The sequence below is a fragment of the Periophthalmus magnuspinnatus genome, chromosome 12 (assembly GCF_009829125.3).
Source record: "Periophthalmus magnuspinnatus isolate fPerMag1 chromosome 12, fPerMag1.2.pri, whole genome shotgun sequence".
Lineage (NCBI taxonomy): Eukaryota > Metazoa > Chordata > Actinopteri > Gobiiformes > Gobiidae > Periophthalmus > Periophthalmus magnuspinnatus.
Genome location: NC_047137.1, coordinates 5,423,951 through 5,449,469, shown reverse-complemented (window position 1 = coordinate 5,449,469; position 25,519 = coordinate 5,423,951). Strand labels below are relative to the sequence as shown.

The 25,519-nt window shown below is 39.7% G+C and overlaps 1 protein-coding gene across 1 annotated transcript in view; it reads right to left on the bottom strand.

Annotated features, from left to right (window-relative positions):
• Positions 1-2,217: 2,217 nt before the first annotated feature.
• The window catches only part of mmp17a (matrix metallopeptidase 17a), a 156,186-nt gene continuing 132,884 nt past the window's right edge, over positions 2,218-25,519 (bottom strand). The window contains exons 6-10 of the mRNA XM_033976347.2: positions 23,561-23,663; positions 17,508-17,590; positions 15,791-15,943; positions 15,117-15,374; positions 2,218-2,543 (exon numbers count right to left, since the gene is read on the bottom strand). Coding sequence (XP_033832238.1) covers positions 2,218-2,543; positions 15,117-15,374; positions 15,791-15,943; positions 17,508-17,590; positions 23,561-23,663 — 923 coding nt within the window. The remainder of the gene's footprint in view (positions 2,544-15,116; positions 15,375-15,790; positions 15,944-17,507; positions 17,591-23,560; positions 23,664-25,519) is intronic.

Here is a 25,519-nt window from a genome sequence, read left to right as displayed (position 1 = left end):
GTCCTCCAACGTAGATACCATTCATTTGCCTGTCACTGTCTCTGCAGATCATTCATTAATTCACCTGTCAGCACAGGCCTAAAGCTCCATCTATAATACATTCATGTGTGCTATTCCCAAGTGCATTGCTGTTTATCAATCACCTGCTGACGTATGCTCTTACTTATGTTTGTGTTCCTCAGTAAGGATTAATGGTTGTCAGGTAGTGTCACTATGAAGCTCAACAGGCCCGCCCACTATTTTTTCTGAAGATGTCAATTAATAGTCTAAAGGCACGATGGACACTAACCAACTGTGTGGTAAGTAATGTTCATAATGCAGTTGTTTTCAGTCCAAAGAACACATTTAAAACTTGGCTAAATGTTTTAATGTCCATTTATAAAGTTCCAGAAAGATATTTGAAATAAAATTATAGCTTTGTAGTGTTTAGTTGCCACAAAGCTCTTTAGTCCCAAGCAAGCTTTCAAACATTTAATATTTTATTTTGGAAAGTCTTTGGGAAAAATCAATGTGAAATTTTGTTTTAGTAGGACCAAGTTGTGGGTAGTCGCTGTTGAGCTCCATACATGATTTTCCAGTTTGTTAGTTTTTTTGTTTTGCTTTGTTTTGTTTTGTTTTTACCTGGGCTAACATTATCATGAATGTAACAATTAAACATATTCATCTACAACCAAAAACTGAAGCAACTTGGGACTTATTGCTATAGTTACAAAACTCTACAACTAAAATCAAAAGTACTGCATTCATTTTAGAAGGGCGTGCAAAGACAGCAAACTGAACAAAAAAACATAATGAAGTAAAAAAAAAAATAGGTGGAAAAAAACAAATAATACAGGTGTGTAGTATTTCATTGCCAAAGCTAAATATTACAATGACTGTATTTGAGTAATACTGAAAAGAGTTAGATAGCCCTACAGTTTTAGAAGTAACATTATATGAAAAATAGGATTACTGACCAGACCGTTTTAAGCCCAAAAGTGCAAAAATATTTACAAAAAAATTAGATAACAAATTTACAATCACTATTCCTGTTCGGTCGCTTCTGGTATGTGACTTGTTGAGCGTTAGGCAGGGACCAGGATACAAGCTGTAAAATTACTAGTGCACTGCCTTTTGTGTATTTTGACTGTAGTAACCTGTGGATATGCATGTATTTGGCTGGGACATAGGCTACCCAGAGAGAACCAATTAAGTAGAACCAAGTAGAAAGACAACTCCATTACAAAACTGAATACATTTTCTTGGCTAAAAATCTGCTTTCTAAGAAGAACTGACCATTACTTATCCCTAAAATGTCAGAATGCTTCAGAAAATATGCATTCGCCCATATATATCTGTTTTGTGAATTTGTTTTGTGATCATCATATCTCATACAAATGAAAAGTACCTGCAGACATTTCTTTACATCAAGGCAGTTTCTGTCTTTGTGAGAAATACAACTACTATGGTAACTACGGGATAACACTTTAAAATAACTACAACTTTAATAAGCCTTAGTAAAGCATGAAGACTTAATTCATAATAAACAAATAGTAGACTTAGTAACTGAATAAAGGCATTGGGGTTAGGAGTTAACTAAGCTTGAATTATTCTTAATAAACTATATGTTCATTATGAGTTAAGTCTTTCGTCCTGCTTTATTAAAGGTGCACTATGCAACTTCTCTGCCACCTGTTTGTCTCCATGGGTATGCTATTGTTTTCCCTGGAATGTTCCACACCGTGCCATAAAACATATCTATCTCCAAAGAGTAGGTTAGTTTAAGTTACAAGTCAGATGTGTGGAGAGGTGATCCCACACAAAATAAGAATGCATGTTTTTCCAGGTATTTTGTTTTAGCATTAGGAGCATAGACCATACTGTGGAACACTTTAAGCAAGCGATACAATTTTCACGGAGAGAAGCAGGTTGAGGATCCTACACCAGAAAAAGCTACATACTGCACTTTTAAGCCTAATTAGTTGCAATTACAATAAAATATTACCAAATTCTGTAATGTGACGCTTGAGTAATGTATGATAAAAGTGTCAGATGTGACGGATATGCACTAATCATATTACAAGGCGCTTTCAATGACCATCACATGGCAAGTCAAATAAATAACCACAAAAAACAAAACAAAAATAAGCTAAAAACTGACTGATATTCATAAGGACAAAATATTCCAGTTTGTCATTAGACCGGCCCTCCCCCAATGAGTCCATCCATGCTTTGGCATCATAGCAGGTGAGAGGAGAGAGCCCGACAGAGCGTCCACAGTGGGGCCAGCAGCCAGAGGGGGGAGGGCGGTGTGCGCAGACCCAGAGGGGAGCCACTGTCTGAGGTACAGGAGCAGACCTCGTAGCCGTTCTGGGCGTGGTCAGGATGGCCGTGCACGTTCCCTCTGCTCTCGGGGCTTTTAGGCTCTGGCTGTGGAGAGTCGGCCTGCATCTCAGTGCACAGCAGCCAGTCTTTAGCGATGAGCCGCGGAAAGCCTGCCTCCGCCTCCATGTCACTGCTGGGCACGCGCCAGTACTCCTTCCCCTTGAAAAAGTACGACGACCCTGAGAGGACACAAGAAGACAGTTAGCTGTGGCACACTACATATGATAAACTAAAATAATGCTGCACCAGCTAAATTTTAAAAGAAAATACATTTTGTACATATATAAGCCGCTCCTGAATATAAACCGGTTTTCATGTTGTAACATTAGATATTTACACAGAAAGACGGTACATGGAGGTTTTTTGAGTTTTAATTTAAGACATGCTTTTTTCCAAACTGTCTGAAAATTGGCAGTATCCCATCAACACTGGATGAACATACCTGCTCGCTTATAAAACAGCACCAACGTGGGCTATACATTGACTAAGTTCTTCCCTTCCCATTGCCGCCTCCAACATTGCACCATCGATTCATTGATACCAAGCTTACGTGCAGTGGCTCTATTTCCTTCTTTGATGCCAGATTAAATTTAACTTAAAAGCTGCATCATATGCATTTCGTTGTGTGTTTTCCATGATGAGGGTGTGTGTGTGATGGGCAAAATGACAAAACTAGTGTATTTTTCAGCACATAATCTTTTCCCACGTCTGTGTCACTTTTGCATTTACTGGCAGAGAGTGCCCCCTCGGTGGCTGGTACAAATCTATAAATTACCCGCACCGTTGTATAGGCTGCAGGGTTCAGTGGGTGGGAAAAAACTTTTGGCTTATAGTCAGAAATGTACGATATATTGTAAAAGCTTTCGGTGAAAATGAGACTACCATGTGCTGTGCTGTCTGCATCTCATTATGAATCATCCTCCAGGAACCAGGAAGTAACACTGCTGCACTGTTGGCATGCTAGTTGTTGTTAGCAGCGGTGCGGCGGCAAAACATGCAGTGAATAATTAGTATACTAGGAGGTGTACCTAATTACATTCATGTAAAGTTTTTGTCCCAGTACTGTATATTGTAAAAATAAATCTTAGGGTAAAAATCAGCCCACTGTTTTCATGTAATTATCAGTCATAAAGTAAGGCTGGTCTGCTGTTAGCATGCTAGTTATTGTTAACAACAAAACCCTCACAAGATGTATTATAAACATGGCTCAAATGAGATCATTGTGTACTGTTTGAATGTAATTATTTTGCATACATTTATATATTTGATGAACCAGGAAGTAAGGCGAGTGTGTCCCTAAAAAGCTAGTTGTAGTTAGTAGTGGCGGCACAGCTATGCTCTGGCCTCTGGCAGTTGTGAAAAACGATTATAAACTCATTGCAGTGAAGAAATAGGATACTAGGAATGTGTTAGGAAAGTGAGGAATAACTTGAAGAAGTAAGATGAACCTTAAGGACAAGGACAGACTGTTTACAGTGAAATAATGTGAACACAACAGGGTTAGGGCAAGAGAAACATTTAAAACACAACTCTGAACATAACAAAGGTGGAGTGCAGTTTCTACCCTGAAGGCAAAGTAAACCACATGGACGAAATATTAAACACACAGTATTGTGCTGAATTTAAAATGATTTTCAGAACCAATGATTCAGTACACTGCAATGGCATTAAAATATGTATAAATAACAACAACAACAACAACATATTCTACTGGACTTCAGAGATTGACCCATATGTAAAAAAATATGCAGCTACTCAAAGCAGACATGTATGTATTCATTTGAGGACAGTGTGTTTTCAGTCATTAATGGTAAACTGTAGACATTTATACATTTATATAGCACTTTTCTACTTCTAAAGGACACTCAAAGCACTTAATATAAAGGAACCACTCATCCATTCACACATACATTCATACATCACTATATGCAGACATTGGAACATTGGAGGTGTTAAGGACACAAGGACAGTACATCATCAATACATTATTTTCACTTTTATTCTCTATCCAACATATATAATACCCAAGAACAAGGTATAGCTAGTATCTATAAAGCTATGTTTACTTATATTTCCCCCTAAATGTATTTGCACTGCTAACATACCCAGAGCGTTTGAAGCAGGTCCAGGCAGTGAAATGGTATTCGGGGACGGGAGGCGTGCAGAGAGCTGCTTTAGTGGAGCAGAGGTGACGCTTATGATCTCACAGTGGTCTGAACAGCATTCCCCGGAGTGCCCCGCGCTAATTAGCCTTTTAGTCCCTATTCACTGTGTACAAGAAGCTATCAAAGCTGGAGAGCACAGCCACCTGGACAGAGTGAAGAGGCTGGTAAAGGGTGTAATTTGCTCATTTTAAGGCAAGAATTTTGATCACATAATTGGGGACATGGGGGAAGATACAGGCTTGTAATATAGGTTTTATTATCCATGATCTAGATTAGTTTACTACTGTCTTGTCAAAAATATGTTTAAAATGCAATAAAACAATAATATCAAGTCATGTTGGGAAAAAAAAATGCAATGTGAAAAGTGCAGGATGTAAGTTTTAGAGGCTCCACCACCGTCTTAGTGTTAGTTGCTACGCAGTATGGCATTAAACTCATCTATCTTCATGGAGACAAGCAGTGAGTACACCAGATCAAGTTACAGGTCAGATCTGTGGAGAGATGAGGCCCTCACAATAATAATGGCAGTATTATTGACTGTAATAATTAAACCCATGAGAGATAAGTTTAATGCCATACAGTAGAACCTTCTATCAAAGCAATAATGTTTCCATGGAGACAAGCAGGTGGCAGATCCTCCACCAAAAAAGTTACATAGTGGACAAATGCTATGTTAGCTATTTGCTATTAGTGGCATAACTGATACATGGAAATATTATATAAACTTTATGCTGCATAGAAAAGAGAAAATCTAGTACTATCTGAGTATCTACCAAATTAAGGGGCAAATAAAAGTATATAAATTGTATTAAAAAAATCATATAAAGCTGAAATCTATTCTCCATCCATTTTCTTCCGCTTATCCGTTGCCGGGTCGCGGGGGCAGCAGTCTAAGCAGAGACTCCCAGACTTCCCTCACCCCAGACACATCCTCCAGCTCCTCCAGTGGAACCCCAAGGCGTTCCCAGGCAATTTGAGAGACATAGTCCCTCCAGCGTGTCCTGGTCTTCCCCGGAGCCTGCTCCCGGTGGGACATGCCCAGAACATCTCTCTAGCGTCCCGAGCCACCTCAGCTGGCTCCTTTCAAGATGGAGGAGCAGTGGCTCTACTCCGAGCTCCTCCTGTGTGACTGAGTTCCTCACCATATCTCTAAGGGAGCGCCCAGCCACCCTACGGAGGAAACCCATTTCGGCCGCTTGTATCCGCGAACTTGTCCTTTCGGTCATTAGTGAAATGTGTTGTTCTGAACATTATTACAGATAATATAGAAATAATGAATAATCATAATGAATTGTAAGTTGTAGTTAGTAGTTAATTTTAGACACTTGTTTTAATTGCTTTTTATTCTCTTTATATGTTTGTTTTAGTAAGCTAAATTAATATAACAATGGTAAAAAATAACTAACTTACAACTTATCATAAAAAGGCTTCTTGAATGTAATTACCTTTTCTAGTTTTGAGGTGACCAACAGAATCTTATAGGCCTGTAGTTTTGGACCGAGAGAATTTTAAAGGAAATCCATTCACACAATATTTACAAAGTTGGACAAGTGGAGACAGCACACAGTGGCACTAAAGTCACTATACTGCCACATAATGTTGCGGTGGGAAAAAAAAAAAAATTCATTAAAAAGTAATAAGGTCAAGAAAAATGGTTGGCTCTGTGACTATAATTTGACTTTAGATGTTGTTTTGGTATATAAATCTAATATTTTATTGATTGGAGCGGGATTTGTGGTAATACTTTGCAGCGTGTCCCTTTCTGAGCATGAGAGCATTTGAAAAAGCAAATATAATTGTGTCTACTGGCTCCCTCCAGGGCTGTGAAGAGCAGCCCACAGGACCACACACTTGGTCCTTTTGCCTCAGGCCAGACTCTGGAACTATCCCATAACAGCTAATGGGGACTTTTCAATGTAATGCAGGGGTTTATAGTCTGGTATAAAAAAAAAAACTGGACTTGGAGTTATGCAAGGCTGCAAGATTAATCACAGTCGAAATCGCAATTTGAACAGACGCACTTAGCAAATCGCAAAGGTTGCAACTTTTGAAGTACCATAATTTCCTCCACAAACAACAAAATATCTTATTCTGCACAAAACTGCAAACCCTGTAGTTTAGATCTATACAAATATGTTCTGAAATAAGATTCTTGTATTAGTTTGCCACTTCATACTTCTGTTTCAACTTTTGTCAATTCTACTGGACTTGTTCAAAATGTGAACTTTGAACTCCTTTTTTATCAAAATATAAACTGCAAATCTAATCACAATGCTTGTCGGAAAAATCACAATTAGTCGTCTTTTCCCCAAATCGTTCAGCCCTATGTCATGTAAAGCTCATATGAGATGTTATTGTGCATGCAAAATCACATAAAAACATGGCTTTCTAGTTTTGTACTTTTATTCTGTCCATTCTGTGCATCCAATTAGCATCCACGTGTCCACAGAGATGATATTCTTACAGTGAGTAGAGTCGCCTCTCCGCAGACCTGACCTGCAACTTGGCCTGGTGACGCAACCTTCTTGTCTATATGAAGTTAGATAAGTTTAATAAGATACTGTGGAACCCAGAGGCAAAAGCAATACCATAGTGGCAAATAGCCCTCTACCAAAAAAGTTACGCAATGCACCTTTAAAGAATATGGTAAATAGTCAAAATGTATATACTGCTTCTACTGAGCATTCAAAAAGCCTACTATTAACCAATTCACATGCACATTTATACACCATACTCAGACGAGGAGACGAGGTCAGTGAAGTGTCTTGCCGGAGAACACAACGTCACTTACGCTGGGATTGAACCGCAACCTTTTTCCACCATATAATCATTCTGCAAAGTTATTAGACGTCATTGGCTCAGTTGGTAGAGTGTTTGTCCACTGATCCGAAAGATGGCAGTTCGAGTCCCGCTCTTGACATAAATCATTGGTAGAGATTCCAGTTCCCACAGATAAATGCTGTCATTGTGTCCTTGGGCAAGACACTTAACCCATCTCTCCCCCCCGTGAGTGTCTCTGTCTGTACACTGCCGTTTGAATGCGTGTGTGCGAATGATGCGCAGCGCTTTGAGTGCCTTGAAGGTGGAAAAGCGCCACCATTTACCATTAGCCGCCATTTTAAGTGATTTGAACGTCCCTAGTTAAGGCAAAATGTCAAATTAAAGTTGTATTTTAGATGCAACAAGCCATCTGTCCTTGACCTGTCTGCAAGAAGAAGTTTACCACCAGACATATCCATTCATTACCTACCCCCCTCACCACTAGAGGGCACTAAATCACAGCCATAAAGTAAACATTCCTGCGGGACCCGAAATTAATTAGTTTGAGAAATTTGCGCTCCTGTCTTGAATTATTAAACAACACCTTTTTTACGCGAATCCATCACACATCACTGATTCTCATTTTCATGCAAAAGCGTCCCATTACCGTGTACTTATAGCGGGTGCAATGTAATTAATCTTTATAATTATCGTCATTTGTTTTAGTGGTGTGTACTTGTAATGGCTGTTAATAATAGGGAAGTGTCACCCCAGTGCGTCACATAGCTTCACAGGGCATAATCAGGCGTAACTTTCTACAGTGTAAGTTTTAGAAGCACTGGGTTTTCTTAATGGGGGGTGAAAGAGCATTGTTTTTACTAGCACATCTGCACACAGTAAAGAGTACCAACATGGCAGATTTAAGTCGGACATGCTCAGAGAATGATCACGTATAGGTCATAAACTTGGTCCATATAAAACATTGCGGGATCACACTGCAAAAAAAAAAAAAAAGTATATCTAGTTTTTGTTTAAATTACTTGATTTCTTAATATCAATACGAATATATTAGGTATTTTTGACTGACTGATAATTAACTTTCTATATTAAGAAACTAAGGAAATAAATATGGCATTAACAAAGGTGCATTATTTAACTTTTCCTTCTATTGGTTTGCCACCGTATTTCATTGTTAACTTCAGTCACCAATGAGGCAATTTACAGGTCAGATCTATGGAGAGGTGACCCTGCTCCCAGTAAGAAAGCCTGTTTTCAAGTCTTTAATTTTGTTTATTTTTTGAGGAATAAAAGCAACTTGAAAGCTTGAAAGGTGCTATAAAATGTCTAAAGCAAATACCATTAACTATTAAGGTCCAATAACTCATGTACTGTATTCCTTTTTTGCAGTGTACTGAGGAAGATAATATGGGAGGAGAGACATTAAAATTAATCATGCAATAAGAAATGAAATAGGCATTGGCTCAACTTTAATGTTCATATATAAGATGTGATTAAAATTGTATGCTATATGGTCATTTCTTATACGCACAGATAATCCTGTACAATATTGGCGAGGAAGTTGATTTGAATGAGACCAAAAAACACTTCATGTAACGTGACTGAAATTGGGATGGGGAGTGAATAAAGACCCAGAGTCAAAACAACTCGAAAAGTGGCACAAAAGTGGAACAATATATATAGGAACATCTTTATGGAATGTCTAACGTTTCCGTGAAAATACAAAACAAAGCCAGGATAGCGGCAAGAATAGTGTTGTGTGGCTGCTCCATTTATACTGGAAGTCAACAAGATTATATGAATGTTTATGTGGACAAATGCATAAATTAAATATACTTAAGAATTGACGTAGTATAATCTGGGTGACTTGGGTGCTGACTGGGTCGTCTCCTGCTCTATGCCGTACATACATAGGCCTGTCACGATAACAAACTTTGAAGTAAAAAAACCCCAAACAAAACAAAAAACACGAACTGTAATAAAGAGCAGAATGAAAAACTTAAGCAGTCAGTTTGTGTCTAGTGAGTAGAACAGAAAAATAACAAAAAGTTCCCCACTTGTACAAAGCAAAAGTCCCCACAATAAATACTGACCTAAAAAAATATTGTTCCATCTGTCACATATTGAATGATAAGTTGATTATTATTATTGTGACAGGCCCATACATATATGTCAATAAAGTCTGCAGTACTTCTGTATTTGAACAGGAGGAGCGCGGTAGTCCGTGTGCTGCGGGAGGAGTGGGCGGTGATGATTTATCAGCGAGGTGGCTATCAGCTCTAAGCTAACAGAGAAATAAGCAGAGTTTTTCACACTCGCGGCAATACTCACTGATATTTTCAACACGTGTCCGCGATTTAACACGCACCTTAAAGAATAAAAGAGCACCCTGTGGAGCGCAGCTGACCGACCTGCACTAAGCACTAGGGCCCCGGAAGTATCGCCTCCAGATGGGAAAAGTGGGCACAACTGTGTACAAATAGTCTAGCGCTCCAAATCTGAGCAGGCTGAGGTCCGTCTGAAATGAACACAGTTATTAATACACTGCCTGGCCAAAAAAAAAAAAAGTCGCCACATGGATTTATATCAGAAAATAGGTACGGGTCAGGTGGTCCAACGATATCCAATATTAGAGTGTGTGAAATTTTTTTTTTGGTGGCGACTTTTTTTTTGGCCAGGCAGTGTATAATAATAAAAGTTCCAAATCACATAAAAAACAAATTTAATACTGACAGTTTGGCCAGGTAGTGCATCCATTTCCTTTGGAGTTTACTTTTTTTCTCCTTTAGAACCAATATGGTGTCAGGTGGTAATAAAACAACACCAAACCTGGTTAAACGATGAAAACTCTAGCACCTCAACCACAATTATCACCTAACCGCGCTTTCCCCAGTTTGTCGATCCACAGTCCAATATCTTGTTGTAAGCAGCACCCCCCAAGTTAAAAAATGCAAATATAAACAGAGAATAGAATTACCTGTAAACGTAATCAATCAACGTCACATCGTAATTGCTTGATTTATGCTATCACTTCTCATCAAACAAGATGAGTGCGCACAATCCGTTCCCAGGTCAATTATTAAACATATGCTGCGTATCGTAAGCTTGTATGCCTGCTGTAGCCATTAGCAGCCTGTTAGCACAAAGACCCGCTACTCCATCTGGCTCTTACACTTCTTCCCTGACTTGTTGTGTCTCAATTACGACAGCAGGAGGGAGCATGAATCTGTTTTTTATGCGTGTCCACGGGCAGCAGATGATGGCGAGGACGTGGACTTGAAACGAGACTTGGCCGTATTGGCGTAGAATGATAATCAGCCAAAACCGTCGTAGACTCTTGCGTGGCCTCTTGTAAGATTAACTAAACAACTGAGAAGCAGAGACAACAGGCGAGTTTGATGAATTCCCCTGTCATTTGGTCGGAGTTCAGAGGCCTAGTTCAGAATGGAAAATGAATGACAAAAAGTGGGTGGCGTGAAACAGTTATCTCGGAATTGTACGTTTTTAGAGGTGTACTATGTGTGCTTAATGCTTCACCTTGAATTCTTCATTGTAGGGCATTAAACGTATCTATTTTACACGTATTGATTAGAGCTGTTTCTTGCTCAAAATCCTTAACGTAACCTCTTTGCAGATCTGACCTGTAACTTGGCCAAGTGATGTCGTATTTTTGTCTCCACAGAGAAACACAAGTTTGATGCCATACTGCGGAACATTTCAGGCAATGCAAAAGATCTCCGTGCAAAGTTCACTAGAAAATTACATCTTTAATGATCGAAGCTGAGTAACATGGTGACGAAAACCTCAAATGGCTTCTATCTTTTTATTATTGTTACAGTGGTGAAACTGCCTATTCCAGACATCTTTTGTGCCATATTGAATTTATGATAAATTAGATGTTAGGTGCAATATGTTTTAAGCACTTATGTGAGAAAAGCATAATAAGAAAAGTGATTTGGACTGCAGTTAAAGTGGAACTAAACACCTAAACTCCTCCACAACCACATTTCAAATAAAGCTGCTAAAGTGGGCAGTAAAAAAAGAGCAGAGTAAGGGTGATGAGGAGGGGCGGGATGTGGGGGTATAAGAACAGTGTGATTGGTCTAACAATTGTCCATACTTCAACCCTCCTGGTGTTTGTAATCAGAAACACCTGGCTGTAATTGGGGCAGTCCTGTGTGATGTCAAGTAGTACTTGAAAATGCGTTGGCCACTGGACACAGCACACCTTTAGAACAGAATGGTGCAAATGTATCTAGTTTGCACTAAAATTGACAAAAAATAACTAGAAACAGTAGACAATACCATTAAAACATCATGCACAGTTGGCAAAAAAAAAAAAAAAAAAAAAAAAAAAAAAAAGTAGATTTAGTGTTTAGGTCCAATTTAATTATAAGGGCACAGACCTTAACTCAAAGGCTGGACAGAGGTTTGGGTTGGAAATAAGTTATCCATTATGAAATATCCCATTGAGCTTTACAGTGGGATACCAAACCACAAAAGAATTAAATAACTATTTAAATTGAGTTAACTTTCAAAACTTAGCTGAGGCAAATAACCCCACCGGCTAATCATCCATAATGGAACACAACTGCATGAACCTGTGAAATATTTTGCACCTTATTCTGAGCTACTAAATCGTTTTTTGTGTACTGGGTAATAGGAGACTTTGTAGGTGGAAAGATGAAGTGAACCTGATGCCCTGCCACTGCACACCAGAAGATCACTCGCAAAATGCATGACTGAAATAATAAGGGTCAACTCCACAGCCACCGTAACTGCAATTCTTCTGCGTATTTGGGAGGAGAACTTCATGGAGACAGTGCACTGAATAGTTGTTGATCTACTATGACCTCACTTCAGAGCATGTATCTTGTTTTGAATATTTTTATTATTATTTTTTTACCACTTTAGCCCGAAGAAAAATATATTAAAATAAGTCACGGAAATCAATGTGTAGCTTAAGCGTTTTCTTAATCCATGCAAACGTATCTGCCAGTTGATTTGGTTGGAGTACTTGGCTGGATTCTGATAGCAGATGGTTTTGCTTTAGACACTTAAAAGAACATAATATAACTACTAAATAAACACATTTTAAACACATTTAATTTAATATTTTTCTATGTGTTGGAAATGATTGGATTTGACGTTGATCTACTTAAAGCTGCACTTCTACAACAGTGTAACTTCTCTAGTGGAGGGTATACCACTTACTTGTTGCTTTCTGTCTAGCATTTATTTTATTTCAAAAACACGCATTGTTACCTTGCCACATTGCACATATTGAAACTGTTGATCCATGCATGAACGTGGAAAAAATACCCCAAAAAGACAAAATATTGAGATTTCAAGTTATTCATAGATATTCTTCTTTTGAATGGTGTATTTGAAAACTACATAACCATCAGGTACTAGACACTATATTGATTACAGTGAGATTAAATTTGCTGGGCCTCTTTGATTAGATGAAATGGTCATCCTATCTATCCCAGCATCCTGTCTGCCTCCAGTGCGCTCTATGGCTTAATAAGCAGAGATTGTAGATTCACCAGCCCACCGCGATGACTCCCACTCTCACCACACTTGTTTTTTGGAGCAGAAAAGGTCAGGGCTGTTGTTGGCTAGCCTAGATGCCAGCGTTACTAGCACTTTCTGGTAGACCGACTTGGAGTGTGTAATTTAAAAGTTTTGTTGTCTGGAAACTCAAGCCGCTTTCCTCCGAAAGCGCCCCCAAAGGCAATAACTCTGCAGCTGAGTTGACTTGGCTTAACCACATCTCGGTGTTTACGGGTCAGCGCTGATGCTGTATTGTGGATAAATGTGATATTTGGCCACTTTGTCCGTACATACATATGAGGCGGTGATTATGCCCTCTGTGTAAACAATGGGAGCACAGAGATATACGAGCAACAGGACAGAGAGAGTTCACGACAGATGGAATTAGAAAAACACCTAGCCAGACTTATAGTTCACATAAACTTTTGTGTTCTCCTCAGACATTGGGAGCACTGCAAGGTCAAATGTAAGTTTTCATATTATTTGTAGAAGAAACTTTGCAATGTAGCATTGCAATTTTATGGGAGTCACAATCACTGACATCATGGAGACAAAAAGAACACAGTTATTACTACACTTAAGGGGACTGTGAACTTGCGGGTGTTTTTTATTGCTAAAAAATACATTGAAAAACATGCATTGATACAAAGAGAGGGGTTCCATCTCCACATATGACCTGTAACTTGGTCTTGGTCTAATGTCATACTGTGGCCAACATTCTAGGCCAAGCACGCTCCACCACTACAGTTTTAAAAGCGTAAAAAACATACATTAATATTCACCGCAATGAGTTTATAACTGCTTTTCACATTTTTCAGAGGCCAGATCTGAGTTTAACAAACAACATGCAAATGATGCAGTTCCTGTTTCGTGGATAATAAATCATTCTATAATCAAATACAGACAGGAGACATCAGTCTCATCACACTACAAGCTGCTTTTACACTATATCTGTCATCCATACATTCATTTGATTTTTCATCCATACGTTCATTTGATTTTTTAACCAGTAGAGGGTGGATATGAAACCTGTTCCACCCTCTCCTGGCCAATGCTCAGTCTCTCCTGTGCTCTGTAGTCTTCTGTCAGGCCAAAACTGGCACACTATCAAACAGCAGTAACGTAGATAGCATCTAGTAGTATTATAATACAACAGGGGAGGGTCAGGCAGTTTAATTATGGATAACAACTTTAACACCAAAATCACGTGCTTTTACTGACGGAGGATTGATTGTAGACCTCTCCATTACACAGACCCAAACGCATCACTGACAATTAGAAATAAATGAATCTTACTCTCAATTAGAATTTGATTAACACAGCCCTAACTAATAATCTTTCAAATATGTATTAAACTAAAGTGGTGCCAGAGTCATCATGTCTGGGCTATTTTAACATTCTTGCAACACTAACAGTAACACTGACCCCTTATGTGGAGAACCTTTTAACAGCTTGTTGAAGGTTACAGAATGTGTCAAATTGTAGCATAAATGCGACAGTTAAACATTTCCTCCTTTGTGTGGACTTGTCAGCAAAGAATGGGACAATTTTGGCCTACACTGCGACACTCACACCACTGAGTAAAAGCCTGCACTAAAACTGAGCTGACAAATGGGAGGAAATTATTTGGATGATTTGGAACCCTGCTGTAATGGCAGGACTAACTGGGTAAGAGCATCCAAAACTCTATTGTGGGCTGTCATCAGACTGCAGTGGTCAGGGCGAAAATTGCGGCACAAAAGAAAAAGACTGAATTGGCAAGATGCTATGTGTGTGGCAAATTCTCACTCCAATGCACAATGCAAATGATCTGATCCAATGTGGGCCTCAACAAGTGAGTTATAATGCCCAGTCTTACATAGAATTTTACAACTAATGGCAGGTTTATATTAAATATAGTTCATAGGTAATTAGATGAGCACTTCTCTATGTTTTTGCATGCAGCCATGCCATGAAACTCAAAATACACACCGTGTCAAATGTGGCCAAACCTCCTTGTCAAACAGGCAGTCTGTAAATAACCCACTCAATATACTTGCCATACCCACCCCATACTGGGTGTTAAGGAGGCATAACTCTTTCATACTCACCAACACAAACATCTGTTCATACTGCCCACTTCCAAACCTCCAGTTACAAGACAATTGCTCAAGCACATATGCAACAAGATACATTCTCACGGCACATGTGCAAAAAGAAAAAAATACTTACACCCTTTCCACCTTGAAATATTGTGGTGTTACTGCTACTCACCATCAGACCACCTCATGGCGTCGTCCAGGCTGGGGGGCAGCCCCTTCCACAGGGAGCTGTCTTTGGGGTAGCCCAGGTCCATCCTCCTCAGGTGGTCGTCATAGCGCCAGTACAAGTTGTCCTTAAAGAAGTACGTTTTATCGTTGTGGAGCCAAACAAAAGCAGCGTCCACACCGTCTGTAGGTAAGCCAAAGTCACTGATCGGACGAGGGTATCCCTCCTCCACGATGTTGTCTTTGAACACCCAGTACTTCAGACCTGAAAGGGTCAATAGAAAAGTGTTTACCTAAAGTGGTAAATTATACACGCAGAACACAACATTTGATTAATCCTAATTGGTTGTCTAGCATTGGGTTGTGCTAAATCAAGCAGCTTGAGGCAAACTGTTTAAAAATTCTAATTTGTGTAAATAATGCAAATATGTCTGAATTACCAAGTCTTTCCAGGTGCAGCAGGTGTTCACATGCATATTAATAAAAGAGCCACTGTGTCCAACATGACCTGAATGCAAGAAATTATCCATCTTTTTATTGGATAAGTCAAAGAGATGAATCTTATTTTCTAGTGAATCTTGAGGAGGAGAACCACAAGATGAATAAATCATTTCAAAAGTACCTATATCTGCTAACCTTGTTTGACACCCGCCATGCAGTTTTACTTTTGTACTATCCTACCTTTGAAGAAGACTATCTTGTGATCTCCCGGCCTCTCGTACACTGCATCCACACTGTCTAGGTTTGGTGGTAGACCCCTCCAGAATCTGTGGACCTGCGCCGGCCTCAGAGACACGAGATGCTTCTCTCGCGTTAGCCTCCAAAAGTACTTCCCTGCAATGAAAACAAAAACTCAACCTTTACACAGCCTCCTCCTCTCATCTGTATTCAAGCCCTGCTGCTCTCTCTTTCCAACTAGGCCAAAAGAAAATGTAACAACTCATTTACAAACCTTTCTTATTTATGATTAATGAAACCTTTTATGTCACAGTGTCGATCTTTTACATCTAATAAAATGTCACAACTGCAACTAATAAACGCGCACTATGTAACGTTGGTAAATGGGAGGTTCCGCCATCTTCTTCCTTCATGTAGATGTTATTGCTTTGCCTGAAATGTTCAACAGTATGGCATTAAATGTATCTATCTCCATGGAGACAAGCAAGAGGTACAGCGAGGCCAAGTAACAGCGAAAATGCCAGTTGTTAAGATGTTTTCTGAGCAATAAAAGTGCTTGCAATGATAAATGCAAGACAAATCACTTATAGCCCTTATAAACTCATAAGAATAATTAGAATGCTTGAAATGAATAATAATTTTAGTAGATCTGTTTTTCCACATTTTTTAAGAAAGTAAAAATCAGGTGCAGTGCCTCACCCCCACGAGAAAACTTCACCTTTGAATCAATGGCATTAAATTGCAATACGAAATTCTATTGTCCAATGCGGTTCCACTTTAAACATACACCATCCATAGTGGCTAATGAGCTGAGTTGGTGATTTCATGCTGGAGGATGAAGGCTAGCGCAGCATCTTGTGTACCGTAGGGGCCTTTTGTTTAGAGGACACTGGCCATGCGGGCTCAGACACACTCCACACATGAGTTGGTTTTCTATCGATTGCGGGTGCCACCGTAACCCTGTCTGCACCCGTTTCCATTTATCTCACAACTCTCTGCTTCCACTTTCGAACAAAACCACAATGAGCTGGCAAAGTTTTCATTAAAGTTGGAATAACCTTAGTGCAAAGGTGTTTGTTGAGTTAATCCAAAATATCCATGCCCACAACCCTGCATTTACTTACTTTTTTTTGTAGCCAAATGTAGGTAGAGTACTCAAGAAAGAGCAATCTTACTTCAAAATAATAATACTCAACTAGAAGTACAAAGTAGTAAGAGTAAAAAGGTGTTTGGGAAAGGTATTGCTCAAGTAAAAATACCTTAAAAAGTAACTCCCGGGACGTAACATCTGATTTATAATTTAACGTTCATCTAATTGGAAGGACAAACCATTAAATAATAAGATATAGCACAAAAATGAGAAGGAATGGTGCAAGAAATACAAATGTTTAATCATTTAATATTGTCAACATAGCTTTTGTCACTTGTAGACTTTAATTGAAGTAAGAGTAGTACTGTTACTTCAATAAAAAAATACTCAACTAGTAAAAGTAGGCTACTAGAAAAGTACTCTGAAAAGTACAATTTATTTAAAGTTACATTTTCAACAATAAAAACGTGTAAATACAAATCCGCTGCTTACTATATGGTGAAATGATTACTATATCGTGAACATGATACATCCACCTTGGCCCGAAATGTTAATATTACTTCTTGTCTGTATGGATCACTTGTGATTATATATTAGTTATTATATATGGTAAAATAGAAGTTTAAATACCTTTGAAGAAAAAGGCCTCTCCTCGTATTTGTGCCACGGCATCAAAGTGAGTGGTGCATCTGTCCGGAGCATCTCGTGCCAATCTGGAAAAAAGAAAAAGTTATTAAGATACACATGTTTACATACTAAGCGGATTAAAATAACTGAACTTTTGAAAATGTCAATTATCCTTTGAAGCCAGAATGTTGCCCTACATTGTACACGCACCTCAAGAATGCGGTCCTCTTTGAAAGCACACTTATATGGACAATTAACAGCAGTCAAAGGGAAACATAAAGCAGATCTCCGGTCAAATGAAGCATGTCTTGTTCTTGTGATATACAGCCATGGTACAGAGTAGAAAACAATATTAGCAATCACAACAGCTGTTTCCATTTCCACACAGAATCAGTAATATGCCCTTGGACTGAAAATCACTGGACTGTGAATGAACAGAGGCAGATATTAGACATTCTCAACTGTTCTGTGAAAATGACTGCAGAATTTGAGGTATTTCTTTATTCTAAATTTCAAAGAACTAAATTAGGTGCACGGTGCAACTCCAATAGTGTGACAATAAGCTTATCTATCTTGTACTTATTGAAATACATGTGTTTTTATTGCTCAGTTACACTTTGAAAATGTGCATTATTAATGTGAGCACGGTCGCCTCTTCACAGATCTGGAGCCTCTTTTATAAAGCCTTCATACGCACACAGCAAGGTCAGAAATGTGGGTACGCAGCTCTTCACGTCAAAGTTGGTATTTATAAAAAACAACGTGAACGTGAAATCTTGCGCACCTCCACACAAAGTCTGGAGCTGATGGTACACACTTTTCAGAGACTTGGCTCAGAGGTGAGGAGAGTAGAGAGGAGCCGTGAGGAGAGCAGAGAGGAGAGGGCAGAGGAGCCGTGAGGAGAGCAGAGAGGAGCCGTGAGGAGAGCAGAGAGGAGCCGTGAGGAGAGCAGAGAGGAGCCGTGAGGAGAGCAGAGAGGAGCCGTGAGGAGAGCAGAGAGGAGCCGTGAGGAGAGCAGAGAGGAGCCGTGAGGAGAGCAGTGAGGAGCTGTGAGGAGAGTGGAGAGGAGCCCTGGGGAGAGCAGAGAGGAGAGGAGAGGAGCTGCAAGGAGAGCAAAAGGGAGAGGAGCCATGAGAAGAGCAGAGAGGAGCTGTGAGGAGAGCAGAGAGGAGCCGTGAGGAGAGCAGAGAGGAGCCGTGAGGAGAGCAGAGAGGAGCCGTGAGGAGAGCAGAGAGGAGCCGTGAGGAGAGCAGAGAGGAGCCGTAAGGAGAGCAGAGAAGAGCTCTGAGGAGAGTGGAGAGGAGCCCTGGGGAGAGCAGAGAGGAGAGGGCAGAGGAGCCGTGAGGAGAGCAAAGGGGAGAGGAGCCCTGGGGAGAGCAGAGAGGGGAGGACAGAGGAGCCATGAGGAGAGCAGAGAGGAGCCGTGAGAAGAGCAGAGAGGAGTCGTGAGGAGCCGCAAGGAGAGCAAAAGGGAGAGGAGCCATGAGAAAAGCAGAGAGGGGAGGATAGAGGAGCCATGAGGAGAGCAGAGAGGAGCCGTGACGGAGAAAGTCTGAGGAAGCCATGTTTGGTGGAAGCTTGAACAATTTTGACTTGACCCAGAAAAAGACACACAATCTAACTGAACTGTGAGCATTTCGTCACAAGAATGTGGGAAACATACACAAATTTTAGAACGTGTTGCACTCATCAGAGGGAAATAAAGATGTGTGCGCGCATGTACACCTTTACACTTAACCACGGGCACCAGAGCACATGAGCACAGACTGACACTGATGTTGGAAGACCCCCTGTGTCCTTTTATCAAATAATCACTGGACGCAACGTGTGACCCTCTCCTACAGCTGATCCACAGAGGAAGCACGCAGACAAAAGACGATAAAAGTCTCACTGTGGTCACGTGCATGGTACTGAGGCTTCACTGCCCTCCCTCCTCACACACACACACACACACACACACACTATGGCTCCGTGTTTGCTTCTCTCTCACACACCAGCAGACCTACAGCATGCATATTCCGCTAATTCCTGTATTTTTGTACTTTCTTTTCAATTTCTTCCCACAAACTGCTACTGACTGTATTGTCCCATCAAACCTGGCAATAATTAGAAAAAAAAACCCATAAAAACCTGTCATGTGCACTTTAATGTATGCATGTAGTGTACAGTCAGTTACACACATAAACATATGCTAAAACACTCCCCCTGCTGGGCTCCCGTGGTTATGTCCCGGGGGCTAAAAGTGATTCAGACGGCGCTGTGGTCAGACTGCCAATGATCAGCCTATTAGTCTGACAGGGCTGCCACTGTGAGATGCAAAACATCAACAAAGGACCTATTCAGCTGCATTAACATGACGTCTCAGCATGGTGGCCAGTACAAGTCCAGATTTTTCATGTTTTGTTCCGACGTTGATGGAAATAATGAACAAAGAGGACATACCGTGGGGTGAAATGCATTTTAATGTGGCTCAGCTTTGCAGAATATCATAACGACTAAATCCACCTTGTTAGCCAATAAATGGAGTAAAGTGGTACATCTTTGACTGCATATTTTAAGGGGAAAGATATACAAGTGCTGCCTTAACTTGTTCAATAGATTGTAATAGACAAAAATAAAATAAAATAAAAAATAACACACAAGCTAATGCTGTAGGTCAGGGGTGTCCAAATTTTTTCACCTAGGGCCGAATACTGAAACATATTTGAACCGGAGGGCCACAAACTATAATGGTGCATTTAACACAGGTTTGACAGAGACATTGTACCTTTAATAAAATTTGGAAGATTATTTTTAGGTCTCTGTCACAATGCAATGTGATATTATTCAGGTTATAGATGTAGAATTGCTTCAATTTGTACAAAAAAATAATAATACTTCCTGATCATTTGGGCCAGTTTAGGAGGAGGCGTGAGGGCCAACAAAACTTGGTCTGAGGGCCGCATTTGGCCCCTGGGCCGTAGTTTGGACAGTCAGAGTGATAACAACATAATGAACAACTATTTATTTCATTGCATTGTTTAAAGAAGGAGTATTACACTTCTATAATCATATTTAGATCGCCACGTTATCTTTTACTGTTTTGAAAATGCTGTATTTGCCCACAACAATGTAATAACATGTTCTATATAGTTTTAGTTTAGTTTCTGAGTTCCTGTCCCTTGCGCTAAGTCTGAGCTGATATGTTTAAGCTTAAAAAAACTACTTTCTTAAAAAAATGGTAGGCCTAGTACAATCACAGCTGAAACTAGGATGCCAGTGCCTAAACCTGCATAAAGAGACCACATATAAGTTTTTGTTTTTCTTTTCTCGTTCTCGTTGCAGATGCTGGAGTTTAGATAGTAAGGACTCAAATTAGAGTCTATGTAGGGTTAAACCAGCTGGATTTCAACACTGTAACTGCTATAGTGGCTTCGTAGAGGTTGTGTTGCTTTTTAATCTGACCGCGTTGAAGGATAACTACTGATGCTGGGGCTGCTGTACTTTGCTCCGTTGGCAGCGCAAATCGAAACTACAAGAGTTTGCTCACTCCTTAAGGATGCTGCCCCCTCTGATCCCAATTAATTTAAATACCAGCTCCTCCGCTCCGCAAACCATGTCATCCTAAAGCGATAAACAAATGCTAACATGAGCGTAATCTATAGGGACAGCCCCACAGAGGGTTAACACGAATTTTAATATCGGATTTTTCTTTGGCTGAATGGTAAACGCTCTTCACTTGGAAATTGATTTGTATTTTCCCATGGCTGAAATCACAATCTCGGATCCGGGAATGAAAAGTTTGGAAGAAGGGATATTGCCCGTGGGTTCTTGGGGTCAGCGCTACACGGATGTCTTATGATAAATGACTGTGAGGAGTGGGACCGCATGTGTTCAGGGTCAGTGGGGGCCATTTTATTCTTACACTGGGCAGAGAGACAGAGAGAGAGGGAGGGAGAAAGGGTAGGGAGAGAGAGGAAGAGAGAGAGAGAGGTAGGGAGAGAGAGAAAGGGAGAGAGAGAAAGGGTAGGGAGAGAGAGGGAGAGAGAGAGAAAGGGAGAGAGAGGAGGAGAGAGGTAGGGAGGGAGAAAGGGTAGAGAGAGAGAGACAGAGAGAGAGATAGCAAGAGAGAAAGAGAGAGAGGGGGAGAGAGAGAGGGAGAGAGAGTGAGAGACAGAGAGAGGAGAGAGAGAGAGAGGGAGGGAGGGAGGAAAGGATAGGGAGAGAGAAATAGTGAGGGAGGAAAGGATAGGGAGAGAGAAATAGGGAGGGAGAGAGGGAGACAGAGAGAGAGGGAGAGAGAAGGAGAGAGAGGAGAAGGAGAGGTAGGGAGGGAGAAAGGGTAGTGAGAGAGAGAGGGCAAGAGAGACAGAAAGCAAGAGGGAGGAAGGGAGTGAGGAAGGGAGGGAGAGGGAGACAGAAAGATAGAGAGAGAAAGAGGGAGAGAGAGATAGAGGGAGAGAGGAAGAGAGAGGGAGGGAGAAGGAGAGAAAGAGGGAGGGAGAGGAAGATAGAGAGATAGAGCAAGGGAGAAAGAACGACACAGAAAGGGAGAGGGAGGGAAGGAGGAAGAGAGAGACAGTGGAATAGTAATACAGAGCTCAAAGAAAAGGCTAAATGCCCGAGCAGGAGAGGTATATAATAAAGTGAGTAGAGATGACGAGTAAGCAGTCCAGGCGAAGGGAGACTATAGAGACTATAGAGCACGTGTGTGTACAGGAGACTGTGGCTAAACAATAGGAGGAGTATCCAATAATAAAACAATATATTCTCTGGAGCAAATAAACAAGGATGAGAGAAGCACTAGGAGAAATTACATCACTGTATACAACAATAACATAAAAAAATATCACATCATCATCTTGAAATTGCTGAAAAATATAGATTTGTTATAACTTTTTGTCAAAGAATAGGCAAAAATAAAAGCATGTTTTGATTTAATTGTGGCTGTGTTTATTGTACAGGAAAAACATGCATCCTTAGTCCTTACTATAAGTGGGCTTGTATCTCCACAAACCTGACTTCAAGCCTTCTCCTTGTTTCAGAAGTGTTGTTTCTTTGGCTATAATTTTTCACAGTATGTGTCAGAAACCTTATCTATCTCCATAGTGATGATTTGTGTAGCAATTAGCAAATAGCAAAAGAATAATTTGATGAAAAAAGGCTTTCATAATTTCGTAATTTATCTTTCAGTCTTTCTCAAATGTGTTAAAAATTTGAACTGTGATCTGAACCTTGATTTTCAAACACAAATAGCAAATCTGATCATAATGGCAAAACATTTTAGAATATTTTTTCCACCTAAATTATGCAATCCTAATTAGGCCATGTCCATCTCCTGTCCTCTTATACCACTTGATGTCACATGGTGGTAATTCATGAAGCTCCTCTATGTTTTTAAAGTTTATTCACCTTCACCAGACACATCCGGAACTTTTCTATGCCTCAAATGATCTAAAACCCTAAATAATCCATTACAGTCTGTCTTAATTGATGCAGACATGTTTTTAAAGTGACATGTTATTTGATCTAATTATACTCCGTCTTTGTTCCCATGGTGCTGTGTTGTTTTCTGCTATTTAGTGACTGCATATTGCCAAAAATATATATCGACACAAATTGAGCTGAATACTGCTAAAAGCTGCCAGACTTTGTTGTTCCGACATCAACACATAATTATAATGTGGGTAAAAGTAAACTATATAGAAAAACACTGTAGCATGGGAACAGCCCAAAATGCCAAGATAATAACAATATAATATCCTATAACATTTCAGTTTTGCTCGGAAATTGCTAATTGTTTTCCGCTTTAGAAATCTGTATTTAGACAAAGAATTGAGTCATGCCTGTGAAAGTCGACTCCACTGAGCTAAAGCGATATTCTGGTATTTGTCATGGATAATTAAACGCATTCACTCATTGTCAGATTTTTTCCAAACGTGATGGTTCAGTGGGCCCATTTACTGCAGTTTAAAAGTCAAGTGTCTTCTTTTATCTCGGGGTAGGCTGGCGGTTACTGGAGCTAGCTCATGGCTGCGGTTTGGTTCTGACCATACAAGCTGCCGATTGATACTTACATAAAAGTGCTCCTGTTCTCCGGGAGGTCCAGGAGCACTGGAGGTTCAGGGGTCTGGGAGGGGTCTGCGGGGCGGTTTGTGTGGGACACCGAGTCTCTCACCCCTGACAAATACACAATAGACAAAGCAACAACACAATTATTTATAAAAGATAATAAAACAATAATACAGTTTTTTTTGCAATAAAAACATAATTGTACTTGATTAATATTATAATTTGACACTTTATTGATCTGAAAGTGAAACGTGGACACAGTAGCTCATTGGTTCTGACTATATGTGGACCATTGAGTACCACCAGATCTAAATCAGGTTTATAAACAGACTATTCTAGGTTTTAACTAGCCCTAAAACAGGACTACGTAAATATATATTATACAAACAAGGAATAACCCAATGAAACACAAAAATGCAGTTTAAACTGGTTCTGAAATATAAGTTCAAATATTTGAACTGCAGAGGAACCACCTGAAAGAGCTTGCGTAACACCAGTGGTACACATCCCATAGTTTGAGAATCACTATACTATCTTAGAATCCTAATCCTAAATCTAACATTGGATTCAAATTTAATCTCCAAGTTTTAATACATTACAATAAAACAAAACAAAACACAAACCAAATGTTACTTAAAACGTTTAGATAAATAAGTTTAGATAAATGAGAAGTAAGCACAGTGTCCTCATTTTCCATTTCTCCCACATCTGGTACATATAATATGACCGGAATTTCAAAAAGATCCCAAATCAAAAGTATTTCTATACCACTCTCGCACTTTGGCATTTCTTTTTGTTGCATCATGGGACATAAAACATACAGGCAGTATCATCTTGCTGCTTTTCTCTCTCAATTCCAGTTTATCTTGCTCTTGCATTGTCTTCCATCTGTATAATTTATCTTTGTTCCTTGACCCCATGTCAGCGAGTATTGATAAAGTCATATGCCATAAATAGGTCCAATGAAAGCTGGAGTATCAGATTTTTAAACTGTAAAAGGTGGAAGTTGGTATTTCCAACTTGCTCCTAGCTTTCACAAACCCAATGGCAGATTCCTAGTCTTCACATGCATGATTTATTTGGCCACTAGCACAGCTTTAGAACAACTTGCATATGGGAAAAAGTGAACGAGGTTGGACTAGGCTTGCCCCAAAGCATCATATAGTGACTCACATAACTCTTTCTTAAAGTTTGCAATTCACTGTATTCTGGAAGTTGCTGTTGGCGCCACTATCATCATTAGGGTAGTATTATTCTGCATGAGACTTCCGATCTTTACAACTACTAAGTTCTATATGAACATTTTACACAAATCAGCCCATTTAATATCAGATATTAGCAGCAGAACTTTTCTCAAAGTTTCCATTGAATGCTGAAAGGACCTACATTACACTATTGTCTGATCTGTTATAATGTTGCTTCTTCATCAAAAACATACATGGAGTTGTGTTTTGTTTCATTCAAACATGTTTTAACACACAAAACCTGCATATTTAGACACTCAGTTCCTACTTGTGATGTCATGTGGTAATACAGGAAGTGCTCCACTGTGTTTTTAAACTCCAGACACCTTCACAACAATCATCATTTGCATCATTTGCATGATTTCAGCCTTGGAATTGCCCGTCTCTACTGAACAAAAAGGTAAAATGTAGCTGTTACCTTGAAAACTAGTGCTTCGTGATATCACAAGATGGCATTTTGAGCTTTGGAGATGTAGACAGACAAATAATAAAAGTATACTCATGCTCAATGTGTGAATGAAACAAAACACAACTCTGGGTATGTTTTTGATAATGTACCAACATTCTAACATTAAAACTCACAAGAGTCAGTTTCGTACGGAAACAAAGTGTAGTTAAGAAGCACTTAGAGGCAAAAGTGGGTGGGGTAGATAAAATATTTCCCACTTAGATGAAGACGATGTTTAGCAGTCTGATTTTCATCCCATACTTCTGCTTTTA